At 42.9% G+C, this 14,435-nt stretch overlaps 2 protein-coding genes across 5 annotated transcripts; one reads left to right on the top strand and one right to left on the bottom strand.

The window, feature by feature from the left end:
* Positions 1-203: 203 nt before the first annotated feature.
* On the bottom strand, positions 204-3,998 carry pafah1b2 (platelet-activating factor acetylhydrolase 1b, catalytic subunit 2). Of its 4 annotated transcripts, XM_081719885.1 has the most exons (7): positions 3,674-3,998; positions 3,251-3,377; positions 2,941-3,019; positions 2,641-2,730; positions 2,113-2,229; positions 1,863-1,985; positions 318-1,760 (listed from the first exon to the last, which is right to left on the bottom strand). In XM_081719885.1, the coding sequence occupies exons 3-7, from the start codon at positions 3,016-3,018 to the stop codon at positions 1,482-1,484; spliced, it is 687 nt and encodes a 228-aa protein (XP_081576011.1). In that variant the 5' UTR covers position 3,019; positions 3,251-3,377; positions 3,674-3,998; the 3' UTR covers positions 318-1,481. The 4 variants fall into 4 exon arrangements, with proteins under 4 accessions (XP_081576014.1, XP_081576011.1, XP_026884411.2 ...); XM_081719888.1 differs by lacking the exon at positions 3,251-3,377 and having other exon boundaries at positions 204-460; positions 3,674-3,996; XM_027028610.3 differs by lacking the exon at positions 3,251-3,377 and having other exon boundaries at positions 3,674-3,996.
* A 950-nt stretch (positions 3,999-4,948) lies between these two features.
* On the top strand, positions 4,949-13,736 carry mpzl2b (myelin protein zero-like 2b). The gene is made up of 5 exons (XM_027028619.3): positions 4,949-5,090; positions 8,075-8,241; positions 10,061-10,271; positions 10,770-10,932; positions 13,243-13,736. The coding sequence occupies exons 1-5, from the start codon at positions 5,036-5,038 to the stop codon at positions 13,331-13,333; spliced, it is 687 nt and encodes a 228-aa protein (XP_026884420.2). The 5' UTR covers positions 4,949-5,035; the 3' UTR covers positions 13,334-13,736.
* Positions 13,737-14,435: the final 699 nt, after the last annotated feature.

Here is a 14,435-nt window from a genome sequence, read left to right as displayed (position 1 = left end):
ACATGATCATCCCTATGACTACAGACATGAGGAGATCCTGTTACATTAGTGGAATCTTTAGGTCTTTCGTGTGTGGCAATGCATGCTCAGTGACCAACATGAACACATACACCCACAGCCACACATACACACTCACACCAACATCCGCACACAGACAAACTCGAACACAAGCATTTGCAGTTAGTATATCATCAACTACACAATTCATTTTTACACAGACCCTTTATATATGTATATACAGACATGGAGGTTCTATAGACACTCATACACAATTCAGTTCAAATATGATTACACGCTCACACTCCATATTACATTCCCATACTTAGCAATATGAATACACAGCTTTAACATTGCTTTGTCTTTGATGGTCTCTCTCTCCCACACAGACACCCACACCCACACAGTGTGATGTTAGCTGACGGTGTGGTCTTTGCAGTTCTGTTGTGCTGGGTATCTCCCACTGTTAAAACAGATTTGAACACAGGTCAAAGGTCAACAGGGAAAAGAGGTGGAGAAATGACTGAACTCTATGACCAATAAAATCATGAGTGGGGTGAGGCTCAGAGGGCCTGTGTCCAGCTACTGGATGAACAGAGAGGGAAATGAAATCATGTGAGAGAGCGAGAGAAAGAGATTGAGAGAGAGAGAGAGAGAGAGAGAGAGAGAGTGAGAGAACTGTAACTGGAACTCACAATTACCTCAATAGACATACAGTGAAAAGAGTCTTCACTATATACTAACACTACCGTGTGGATGAGAATATAGATCTTTCCAGAAGTGTGCTTGTGGGTTACTCCAAACAAGCACGTCTCTTTGCGTCTGAGTGTGTGAAGGCACATAGAAACTGGCAGTATTGATGCTACATTAAAGCACTCAACAGCTAATGTACAGGGCAGAGCACTGTCTTGACTTATGGTATGGTTTACATATGGTTTACGCGCACTCACACACACAGTAGTGTACTATATTTGTGAAGACTTACATTTACTCAAGTAACATTTTACCAGAATAACCCCAAAACCTTAAGCACACAAGGGTAAAATAAATGGTTTTAAAATAAAAACATGAAATATGTAAACACAATAAAAAAAACAACAAAAGGACCCACTTTTTTCCACATTTTGCTATCCTTTAGAGAACATTCTTGATATGGAGGTCCTCACAAATACAGATACACTCATAAACATGCACACATTCCTTCACACAAACACTTTGAACTCTTGTTGTCTGATTACTTTTGGGGCACCATGCAGAAATTGCTTGCCTTGTGCAGCGATTCTTGAGTTGGAGAAATGATTTATTTGTGGGGTTTTTTTCCTCCCACTTTTAAAATTAACTGCCTTCCCTGTCCCTCTCTGTATGTGATATTTCTTTCTCTAGCTCTCTCTGGTCTTATTTGTTCAACACTACCCATACAGTATATAAACCCTTAAACCGTGCCTCTCCAAAGACTGACATTTGCCCCATTTAATCCGCTCCCATTAGACGAGAGAGGCCCGCCTCTCTTGAGGGGTCTCCTCCAGTAACTGGAGCAGCAACTCGTGGAGGGGTGTGGCTATTTTGCTGTAGGCGCTGGCTGTGAGGTGCAAGAAGTCGAACATGTCTCGGCAGGAAATGGTGCCGTCAGAGTGCACGAAGCCGCCGCTCACGTCCAGGAACTGCACGGGTCCCACTCGAGGGAGAGAGGCACGAAGAAAATTGTTCACTGCCAAATTTTTATCCCTCAGTGGGTTAGGAAACTCCCCCCTTGGCAGCAGACCCTAAGTGACAAGAATCAGCACCAACCAGTATTAAGCTGATCAGTAACACAACCATATGTGCACTTTCTCTGTCTTCCATACATGCACATAACCTTTTCTTACCAGAACGATGATCTTTGCCTTGGGGAGGTGTGTGTGTAGCAGGCGCACAATGGCTAGTATTCCCCCAGCAACCTGTTCTGCAGTGTGCTCATGATTATTGGTTCCTACCCACAGCACCACCACCTAAGGGGATCCCAGAGAAAGCAGTCACACTCCCTCAGAATTGTGGCTGTTTGCTGGATCTCTGGGTGTGTGTGAGCGAGTAAGTGAGCGAGAGAGAGTGTGTGTGTTTGTGCTATAGCATAATCACCCGTGGTCTGATGTTCTCCAGCTCTCCGTTTTGCAGCCTCCACAGGACACTGCAGGTTGTGTCTCCTCCAATCCCAAAGTTCAATGCATGGAGTGGAGAGAACAGCTCCCGCCACACCTGCCACAACCAACCAATCAAAATGAAAACTGTTAACAAGATCCCACCTACCTGGAGACAGCTACCAATCAGACAACAGGTAATTACCATTAATCCACCACATCCATTAACTAAAACAGCATGTTGTCGTTGAACCTGCCAAGTTCGAGACTCTTTTCAGTTACCGTGCAGTTCTGTAGCAATAGCCTATTCTGGCACACAAAATTCCATTACACAGTAAAGCAATCCATATTGTGTTTTTTGTGTGTGATGTTAAATGGGCCATAATGAGACTTCATTATCAGATGTGATTATAATGTAATATAATGTGAGGTGAATATTCTGGTCATCATAAAAACCCTGAGGAACTGTAGATCAACCCTGAGGAACTGTAGATCAACCCTGAGGAACTGTAGCTCCTGAAACACGCACCTCCCGCTGCTGCATCAGCTGAATCATGGAGTCTCCAACAAACAACACCTCAGGTTCAGCATCCTTACACTCCTGCACAAAGCGGTTATGCTGCGCACACACACACACACACACACACACACACATCATCAACATAATCATCATGTCCATTCAAATAGCATAATAACATAAGGCAATCTGACCTTTTGTGTGGAATAAATGGAACTGATAGTGACAATGCAATAAACAGATTTATGCATTAATGACGCGCGCGCACACACACACACACACACACACACACACACACACACACACACACACCTGTGACATCCAGCGCCCATCACCCTGAACGTCTTGTACGGGAGCTGGTTCAGCAGCAGGGTTCTCCTCTTCACTCATCCTCCAATAAAGAGCAAATATTTACACAACCAGGAGACACGTCATCGATATTATAAATCGATATTATAAATATAATATTCCAAATCACACAAAACCATAAATATTCTGCTTTTTGAAGCTGAGATTTAAATTCCAAATATTATTAAAAAGAACAGTAGTTTACTGAACAATTCTACTTTTTTCCCTCACGAGTGAAAACCTGATAAATCATGCTTCACTTTCATGCTTTCACTTTTCTGATAGTGGTTTTCTTATCAGTTTGGGTCCCCAGTTCCTCTCCTGTTGTGGTCAGCCCTGTCCGCTCGTTTCAGCGATGCACCCAGAAAGGCCCTGGCTTTAACCTTTCTCCTGTCCAAACTCTAAATACACGAAGTGCAATTGTTTTGCGCTGGACAGAGCTGGAACATGCTTGTGCTCTCAAACAGAGATTCTAATGTTATTAGCTCCCACTACCTCCAAAGGACTAGACTCAGTCGTTCTTGTTATCGATTTATGTTAACTAGCTACATATGCTACCGTGCTAAGATGTTGCCCTTACAGGCTTATCAAAATGGCTTTCAGTACTTGCAAGCATGCATATAGCTAGCACAGGGACAAGATCCACAAACAAAATCATTTGCGCATCCCGTCCACTGGCAGCTAGCGCGCGAGGTACCTGCTAATGTCTTCGCTTCTGCGGGCGTCAGACGCTCGAGCGCTATAACGGGCCGACGGAGGATGCTGTGCGTCCGCGCGGATGTCGCTCCCACCTACTCACCCGTCCGTCTTTCGCCGCACGACTTTCGTTGGGAAAGGAAGCGAGTTTATTCCTTCCTCGGTACCACAGGACGTTTCACTTAAAGCGGATATTTGACTCGGTTTGAGTAATTGACAACCAACGTTCAAATAAGCGGGACCGACTGCTTATACTCCACCTCCCGTTATCCCGTTATAACCGCTATCGCTTTCCTTTCCAGAACACACTTCCGCTTCACTCGTTGTACACTTCCCATCGAAACCCGTCCCGACTCTTTTCATTTAATGTATCTCAAAAACGGAACTATTACACAATAACATTAAACATCAGTCAGTAGTTCTGTAGCGTAATCAATCCTGCCTTGGTTAAGATGCGGAGTTTGGAAGTCTGTAAAAAAGGTGTCGTCCTATTACCCTTTACTAATAACCTAATAGTAGGGAAATAATAGATAATAATAATAATAATGCCAGAGTGCATTATGAACATCTCGCCAGTAAGGGCTTTTACTTTTACGTCATGAAAGTTGTGCGCGAGAGCGATTCCTAAATGATGTGATTAACCTACTTGGATCGGAGAATGAGGCACATTAGGTTGTGAAGATATACAAACACTAGATGGCAGCAAAGAAATGTAGGCAGAAGTTCCACTTTTTTTGTGATTTGTCACCTGTGCGAGTTAAACTGACTGTGAGTTATAGATAGATTTCTTATAGTATGCTTTTAATTCCTATGTAGAATACACCAGTTTTTTACTTGGAGGCATTTTCTGTTTTTGTTAGATTTATTATAATTCTAGGGTAGCGCAAATAGTCACAGTTTTGATTCCACTTTTTTATTTTTTCATGCGGCCGGTGAAGTATGGACATCGGTTTTTTGGATTTGTATGTGGATGCTTTTCATAGGTGCATGATGTTGTTATTTCCGGACCCGAAATTAATCAGGGTCACACAATCTAACAGGCTACTACAGTATATCCTAGGAGATCCCCAGGACGGATCCCGGACCATATCTGTTTGATTTCTGTAATGCCCTCTTTGACCCCATCTCTTCGCACTTTGCTGGTAATTCCGGGATATATCTGTAGGATTTCTGTAGTACGTTGTTTGACCCCACCTCTTCGCATTTTGGAAGAACCTCAGATTTGCTTCTACGTCATCTCAATGCAGTTTGTCGTTCTGGCACCGTTTGGAGTCTCCTGATCTAAACGAGCGGAAAGCGAACAACACTCATTACTCATTGCTTCGAAAAAGCTTCATTTTGACGGCCTCGCCCCTGATTTGTCATGTGTGGAATATGGATGTACCTGTTCAATGTTCTAGGTTTGCTGGTCACACCAGGTGAGTCGCAACATGGAGCCCACCAACTTTTCCCTTCCAACTTCCTGTTTGTCAGCTTGAATTGGAGAAAAATGTCAAGAATTTAAGTACATTCAAGAAGGCGCATTATGATAATAGTCGTATGCTACCTGTTCTAGTATGATGAAATTTGTTTAAGGACTGTAAGAAGGTTGTAAATTATGACTTTGTTGAAGTAGCTGCACGCGTGTGTCCTGTAGCGAAATTCGTTTTTTTTGGGGGGGGGGGGCTGTGTACACAGAACAGCTGTCTGCGTGACATTTAGTCACATGTGTCTTTCTGTCTGCCGTGGTAAAACAGACGTTGAACATCTGCAGACGAAAAGCATAAGAATAGACAAAACGAAGACTGTTGCGCGTGGAAACTATCGTTTCATAGGTTGGTTCCGCACAAAGGTGAGAACCACGAACTCCCTGGTCAGGGTTTGCAAATCTGAGCACCAATAGTCTGCACCTGCATAAATTTGGGATTGCTGTCATCATGCACGGTGTTAAAGGTTATAGGCAGTTAAAGGTTATACGTTAGTTTGAATCCTGGATTTTTTTTTCTTCTAAAATTCTGAAGAACCCCAAATAGCAGAGGAATAATGGTGCATTGTGCTGTATCGCTCTGACGGTGTGATTCTTGCCGTGGGTTTGTCAGTTACCCTCTAGCGTTTTATCAGTGTTTAGTTTCTGAAGACCATACCAACCTTGACCAGATATTACCGAGATGCTCGTGGGCCGCCAGCAAACCGAACTCTTTCATGTACCACCCGAGCGGAAAACAATAAGTTTTGTTTTTTGTAATATATGCAGTCGTGCAAAGATGAAAGACTTGCAGGGAGTAGCCAGGGATGTCAATCATTCTGTCGGCTCTCTCTCTCTCTCTCTCTCTCTCTCTCTCTCTCTCTCTCTCTCTCTCTCTCTCTCTCTCTCTCTCTCTCTCTCTCTCTGCGTCTGTATTTGTACATTGTTCTAAAAGTAAACCACTTAGTGTGTGTATACATGTAGTGTGTCAACACAGAAATCAGCAATCTAGATCTTTTTTTTTTTCTGCTCATGTTAATGCATCATAAACATTTATATCGCAGCTGTGTGCGTGTGCATGCATGCGGTTGTGTGTGAATGGTATCTTTTTGAAGAAAGTTCACCTCTTTTCTTTCTGGTTAGTAGCCAGCTTAGTATACAACAGCACATGGACATGTCACGAATTCCAGCCATTTGATTATTTGAAATATGTATGTGCTGACATGGAGTCTTCCACTCTTCACAGAACCACTGCTGTGGGATGGATCGCTTCCTTTTTAGGCAATGGATTTGTTTTTCTAGTGAATCACATACACATGAGCCGTGGTCAGAATCTTGGGCGGGCTTCAAACGTGCATTCAGGTACATCTGGAATATGGCTGCTAAGGTTATGCCACACTTTCTGGCTGGAGGGTTAAACAACACTGATTTCACTGATGGCTGGGGCAAGGTGTTCTTTCGGCATCGCTAGTGATGGTAGGACTTGCCCAGAGCACAGAGCATTCATGGTAAATGTTTATGATTTTGAGCACTGTTGGGCTTGTGGTTGTCACTAAGTTTCAAACACTGTAACCCTGGATTGTCAAAATCACAAAACGATTTGTGTGGAAAATGTGGGACAGAAACTGTTTCTTATAAGATTTAGACAATGCCATTGGAGATAATGGCGGTTAGGAAACGTTTAAAAAAAAACCAAAAAAAAAACCACCTGAACGAGAAGTGTCAGAGGGAGTCGGACAGGTGTGTCGCTACCGTTAGGGCATGGGCAAGAAGCAGTTTGTGTCTGCAGGTGCATTTCAAAAACAAGTGCGCAACTTCCCTGTAGGCGCTTTGCATTGTCAGGATGGGTGCAGCGTGAGGGGAACATATCTCCTTCAGCATACAGGCCTTTGGAGAGGTATCCTAGCCCCTCCTCAGATGCCTGGGACCCTCGACGGGTCCAAATTCCCTTTTAAGAGTTGTGTGTCCTCAGTTCCTCTCAACACAGAAGACAACAGAGTGTCTGAATCTTGGAAGCTGGTAAAATTCCCATACACATGGGACAGGTAGGATTTCCCCTCTTTATCTGGCTAACACTTTCTCTATCCTTATCCCTATTCATACCCATACCCATATCCCTACCGGATTATATGTCCACAGACACACATAACTACCAGGAGCCAAGGTGCTCCGTGATGTTGCTTGGAGTAAGACGAATGAGCCGTCTAATAAGTGATAATTTTACTATCATTGTGTGCTGTCAGCATCCTGATCAAGCGGCCAGCTTCCAGGTGGCTGTTTTGAATCCAAGCCTTTCAGCCCCGTAACACAGAGTTTATGGAGTTGGCAGTCAGCAGCCTGTGTAGTTAGTAAGAGCTATGGCCTTTTGCCTGGAAGCTGTCACCTTGTACACAATGTCTCTAGGCAGCGTAGCCGGAGTGCTCAGCTCTGGGCTGGTGGCAGAGGTGGGGGTGGGGGCACTGTGCCCAACCTGCCAACCATGCTGTCAGTGCTGGTACAAACACTCGTGCTTTGTTGGTCTTGGTGCGGATCTATGGGGAGCTGTGACCATGTGCTATGGTGTTAATGTCCAAGTGTGTTAGGGGAGCAGCAGCTGTATGTGTCAGTAGTACTAGAGGAGAAGAGAAGAGAGGAGTTGATGAAAGCCACAGCACAATGCATTTAGCCTTCTTGCTTATACTGAAGAAATGTAAACAGTGTGTTCTCTCACTCTCTTGCGCTCACACACACGCACACATAATTACATCAGCCAACAACTATATATGCAAGTGTGTGTGTGTGTTCTCATGTGAACTATAAGCGTGCGTGCGCGTGTGTGTGTGTTGGCAAGAGTATATTCCTATTCCTTTTTTTTTAAACTGTGTGAAACGTGAACAATGGGAGGGGACATGTGTGCATTCCTTTCTGCAACATCACACATGCACACCTCCTCAGCAGCTTGTATCTATGGTGACCCAGGTGTGTACCGTGTGGCAGCAGTGGAGATCTCCGCACCAAAGGAGTTGAAGGTGGTGAACGGCACTGAGGTTGAGCTCCACTGCACCTTCAGGTCCAGCCAGCCACATTCCAAAAGGTTATCTGTTACCTGGAACTTCAGACCCTATGGCCAGACCACAGAGGAAACGGTGAGTGAGTGAGGGTGGGTGGCTGTATGTGGTTGTATATAAGTTTCATATTTATGTTTGTACGAGGTAAAGTGTTTACAAAAGCTTACTTTAAAAAGCTTAAAGTTAAAAGGGTAAAGACATTTTCTTTTTGGTTAGTGAGTTTGAAATTTAGGGTTAGGCTTAGAAAATTCATATTAGACATTAATACTAAGAATCCATCTATCCATCCATCCATCCATCCATCCATCCCCACACCCCAGGCAGTCTTTTTCCTCTACCAGAGGCCCGGGAACTTGAGTAGCACCGTAGCTGTTCCCAGTACTGTACTCTTCTGGATAGAGATCTCAGATGTTGTTCCTGGGATATGCTGAAGTCCACATGTTTTCTAGCTCTTCTTTCAGCCCTTGTTATTTCAGTAACCACTGGGCATTGTTGTGTGATGCCAATTTTTCCCCATATGCTTTTCCAGTATTGTTCAGTCTCCAGCTTTGGTGGGCCTGTTCTCATGTACACTTTGAATGGCACGTGGGAGAGCCTCCTGTTTATTCTCCTGGCTTCTACTTTTCATGTGTACCTCTTCAGGTGGTCAGCCAGAGCTGTTATTCTTTTCTTGGCAGTCTCCAAGGCCTCAGGTATGGACAGCTTATGCTTCTCAGGTAACTCCATCACGCCTTTCTGCTGTTCCTATAGCTGGCTGACTTCTATCCATGTTGCCCAACCTCCTTCCCCACAGATGATACTGCTCTTTGATGATCATCTTGTAGCCAAGCATCTCAACTGTCACTATTGCTGTGGCATATATTAGCTGGTTAGTCTTAGCGATGGTCACAGTAGTGATCGTCTTGGTATCATCCACTACATATACTCTCTCGCATACCAGGTGAAAAACTGCAGTGTACTGTAGGAACAGATATGGATGGATGGATGGATGTATGTATGGATGGATGGATGGCTAGATAGACAGGGCCTTCTACCACAGGCATGGGAGATTGAGGGTGTGGGGGGATTACTGAGGGTGTGGTGCAGTATTTAGGGTGTGGTGCAGTACTGAGGGTGTGGGGGACTACTGAAGGTGCGACGTTCAGTACTGAGGGTGTGGGGCAGTACTGAGGATGTGGAGGAATATTTTTATTTTTCCTTGTACTGATTGTTGATGTCATTCCTGGGATTTGTTGGAGTCTCTCCTTGATCTTAGGGGTCACAGCCCCAAGTACCCCTTTCACCACGGAGACAGCCTTTGTGTTAACCTTTCACATTGTGTCTTTCTTTTTTCATTTCTTGGAACTTTTCCATCTTTTCGTATTCCTTCCTCTGGGTGTTTCTGTCAATTGGGACTGCCACCTATGTTCCATATATTTATAACATGTAAAGGCCAGATAAATAATTTGTAACATGTCAGACAGATGAAAAGACAGTATAGAAGATAAAGAACAAACAAAATGAAATGATCTGTAGGTCAGTGCACTGTGAGGAAAGTGGGTGTGGCCTATATGAGCGCAGGTAGCCAGGGTTGGAGCTTAAGACAAGCTCCTCCTCTAGAGTCTTCAGTTATTACATAACTGTGTTCATAAAATACACAGACCTTGTTTAAAGAGACAGTTGTGGCAACAATTTGCAGCCATTGTATTTTCAACTTTAACTGATCTGTTTGTTGTTTCTCCATCTCTTGTTTGCTTGTTACTACTTCCCCTCATCCTTTCTTCTGTCACTCATACAATCTCGTTTTCTACTGTATTTACATGCTTGTGTGAATGCGTGTGCATACCTGCATGCGTTTGTGTGTGCTTGCCTGTATGCACGTGTGTTTGCTTGCGTGCATGCCTGCATCCTCATGTAGATCTTCTACTACCAAGAGATGCCCTACCTCCCTACCGATGGACGGTTCAAGGATCATGTCGTATGGACGGGGGATGTCCAGAAGAACGACGCCTCCATTACCCTGCATGGCGTGCAGTTCGCTTTCAATGGTACCTTCAGCTGCAAGGTGCAGAACCCGCCCGACATCCAGGGCTACTCCGGCGAGACTGTCCTCCAGGTCATCCAGTCAGGTGAGACCAGCTGCCTGACCAGCCAATAAGATGCATCCCTTGTCTTGCTAGCATTATAGCTCAGGTTTTCTCTCCTTGGCTGGGTCATCCTTGTGTAGACTAGTGATTATTTTTGTCTCATGGTGTCCCTGTTACTTCTTCCAGGACAGATATGGTGTATGAGAAGGTTAAGTGTGTAAACAGTTGGTCTCTTGGTTGCCTGGCACTCTGATAGATTAGATGTTCCTGTCCTTGAGGTAGGGAAATCAGAGAAGGAAGTGGTTTTCACTGGAGCAATGGAGTCTGCCCAGCTGCACATCAATCCGACTGACCTCATTTTTTATTGATCCTGATTGTGATTTTATTGTGAACCTCAATTGTGTAGCTGGAGGTGTAGGGGCTGCCAGTGGTTCTGGTGGGTTGGAGGGGAGGGACATCATTTCAGTGTTCCTTCAACCTGGCAGATTACCCAGGAGGCCCTCACATTTACTTTGCCTTTCCTCTCTCTCTCTTCCTTAGTAAAACTTTCTGAGATAGAGATCCTGGCTGCAGCCGTGGGTGGAGCCATCATTCTTGTTATCTTCATCCTGATCATCTTCATCACAGTGCGCTACTGCCGACAAGATCGCAACAGCACGGAGGTAGTGCTGCGAGATACTGAGTGGAAGCAGCCAAGTGTATGGTGAGATGGGGGGCGCTGGGCAGGGCCTCTGGGGGTGGAGCTGGACCTTTGGAAGAGGGCGTGTCTAGATTTGATGGTGCAACAGCTTGGCTTTTCTGCTGACAATACTCACACCCTCCTCTTGAAGTGCTGAAAAAAACAGCTGCTTCCTGTTTTGCGAGTCAAGTAAAAAACTAATCTTTGTAAAACCTGAAGATACTGTTAATCAATTCTATGAGATTTTTTGAGAGAGATTTTTTAAAATACCAGTCCTGTCTCTTAAGATATCATTTTTACTGGTACATTAATGGGGTTTAAAGTTGATGAGCCCAGTAATTTCTGTTTTAATTCTGTTTTATCTTGGTATGCCCGCCAGTTCATGCTTTATTGACTGGACCTCTACCAAGTGCCTTCTTGCATCACCTAAACAGGGAATTAACACTACACAAACTTATACATATGTCAAATTATACAGCTTTATGTTTAGCTGTTTTGAAATGACTGAGGTAATTAGCAACATGTAGTTTGTCGATAAAAATGCTTACCACTAAGGTTTTTGGACCACTTACTGGGGGTCAGAGACATCTTAAACCTACTAATCTCTCCCAAGATAGACCTTAACATATCTAATTACTGAGCACAATATCCCAAACCTAGTTCTATATAAAAAAGGATTTTAAATGGAGAGCCAGTTACTTAAATCCCGGCCCAGTGTTATAGCCAAAGTTCCTTGGCCTCATTCAAAGCTTCATGCTTTCAACAACACAGTATTAAACATGGGTTCTGAGTGTGCATGAGGAGTTGACAAAACAAGATATTGATTAAAATATATAAAATATCAATATGGGGCCGATGCAATGAATGTCGTTTCATTAAAACACACAGGATGGTTATTGCAAACATCTAAGAAATAAATGTATTAAACGTGTGGTTACCTGGACACACCTGTCTTGTGGAATATCAGACATAACATGTTATCTACTTCCAGCTATTAGGACCAAGCGCACTGTTACCTGCTACTGTTCATATGTTAACAGCCTTAACACTTACACAGATGCACAGGCATGTTAATGGGACTGAAACACTACCTGACAATGAGCTGCATTTCTAGCTTTTCAGTCTCTGCAACCAGATTTCTTTGACACAACTCTTATTGGCTGCCCAGACCATGGGCCTCTGTGATTGGTGGAGAGTTACTTGGTTTTGGTGTGGGCTTGGTGATTTGGTTGGTTTTACTCAAACACCTGAAAACATGAAATGGTGGAGGCATCTGTCCTGTTATAAGGGCTGTGGAGATTTCTGAGGTCTTCCTTGTCAGTGTTTAAACACCTGACTGTTAAGTAAATACAGATAAATGGTACAGTTTTTCTGTTGGGGTTTGTTTTTTTTAATGTTATGACTGAATTCTGTTAGTTTGTCTTGTTGTTGTTGTTGTTTGTGTGAGGGAGTGTATGTCAGGGCCAGCACCCCTACACACCCCTACAGCTCCAGTCCATTTCTGTAGGGCTTTACTCTACACATCTATAATTTACAAAGACATCCGTTAATGTAACAACACCCTTTGGCAACCATTGTATACACACTGCTTTACACACCCTGACGTTCAGTAATGCCCTACTTATTCATGATGTGTCTCCTCCAAACAAGATATATTCATGAATTATAACTCTGAAATCCTAAAATATGAAAGTAATTCCAATAAAACATATCAAACTATGTATTTGATCAAAATATACTTGTCGCATAGTAATGGTTCTTGGGAAAATCTGTGGTGTGCTGGAGGGAGCTGTGACAATGCTAGTAAATTCATGCACAAAAACAGATCTCAAAAGCAATAAGAAAAATGCAAGGTGATGATGATTGAATGAATTAAGCAGATTTCCTTCTGGACACATCTGAAGCCTCTCCTGAAGTCTCCCATTTCTCTTACTTCAGAAGACTACTTCTGTCCAGTGAAAGTGCTAGAGACAGGAATTTGCACTTAATTTGCACTTAAAATCTATCGTAGATGATTTTGCTCACATGACATGCCTTAAGAGCACTCACTTAATCGAGAGAGAAAAACAAGTAAAGAATTCATTGTATATTCATTATTGAAATTAATTACATATTCATTATTTTTGCATGAGGTCCAGAAGTTCCTAGTTACACTGCTGACTGTGTGTGTGTGTGTGTGTGTGTGTGTGTGTGTGTGTGTGTGTGTATAAAAAAAAAAAATCCACATGCTTACATGCTGTTTTTTTTGTTTGTTTGTTTGTTTGTTTGTGTGTGTGTGTGTGTGTGTGTGTGTGTGTGTGTGTGTGTGCACGCACATGCTAACTAATGTACCAGTGCACTGGAGGAGGATGTGACTCTAAAGATCACAGAGAAAGATCTAGATACCGACAGTGTCTCCGGAGAGGAGATGGAAGACCACTCTTAAGGATCTGGACGATGAGACGGAAGATGATGGTGACTGTGCAAGGTGTCTAAGACTACTGTAGAGACACACACGTACGTACGTACGGTCTGCAAAACCAGATAATGGCACTCCCATGTTAATAAGACATCCAAGCTGTAGAAGCTTTAGTGATTCTGGGAATGCTGAAGTCTCATTTTTACACAGAGCAGCACCTATTTGTTAGTATGGCACATAGGTTTTTGTGCTTTATTTGCTTATTTCTTTATAAATGGAAATATTACTTACTTGCAATGTATGTTAAGAAAACCAATGTACTTCCATTTTTAATATTTTAATATAAAATGTAATTTCTTTAATTTTTTAAAAAGGTTTTAAAGAGTTTCTAGATTTTTTTTAATTAATAAACAAATATGACAACTGTTAAGGGTGTGTGTGTGTGTGTGTGTGTGGGGCAGTTCTGTCTGCACATTTGCACAATCTCCATAACTGGGCGTGCTCATTATTACAGCGTAAATTGTTATAAAATACCTTTCAGTTGCTACACTTGTTTTCCGCTCTTTGTGTGTGTCTATATATGCTAACAAACGTACCAGTGCATTGGAGAGGAAGTGAAGCTAAAGATCCCACAAAAAGCTCTAGATTCCGAAAGCGTCTCCGAAGAGGAAATGGAAGCTAAGTAGTTACTTCATAGCAGTCTTTCTCGTTGAGAACAGAAGACAGTTATTCTGTGACACAGCACCCTCTAGTGGGTGAAACTATTGCTTCACATAATGCAAATCAGGGGCTAATACCCTATTTATGGATTTACTCATTTATTTCTATAAATGTACTAACCTGATTACTTCAAAAAATTATTCCTGTTCTCATGCACATTTGGTGTAGTCCACATGCAACAGAATTATTGTGTTCAATATTAAGTAGTTATGGTTAATATTAAGTAATATTAAGTAATTCTAGTAAATATTATGGATATCTGTCTATTGCCATGCTATATCCACTGTATCTCTGTAGTGTAGAGAACACATGACCTTGAGTGTGTGCTGTGACCTTGAGCCAGAAGAATATGGTTTTAGCCTTGCCTAAAATGAGGACACGTGGCATGGGTGAGTGAGTGGCAGACGTG

The sequence above is a fragment of the Electrophorus electricus genome, chromosome 8 (genome assembly GCF_041902795.1).
Source record: "Electrophorus electricus isolate QZ-2024a chromosome 8, ASM4190279v1, whole genome shotgun sequence".
Taxonomy (NCBI): Eukaryota; Metazoa; Chordata; class Actinopteri; order Gymnotiformes; family Gymnotidae; genus Electrophorus; species Electrophorus electricus.
The sequence above is the reverse complement of the archived record's forward strand: the minus strand, read 5'-3'. Positions and strand labels throughout refer to the sequence as shown.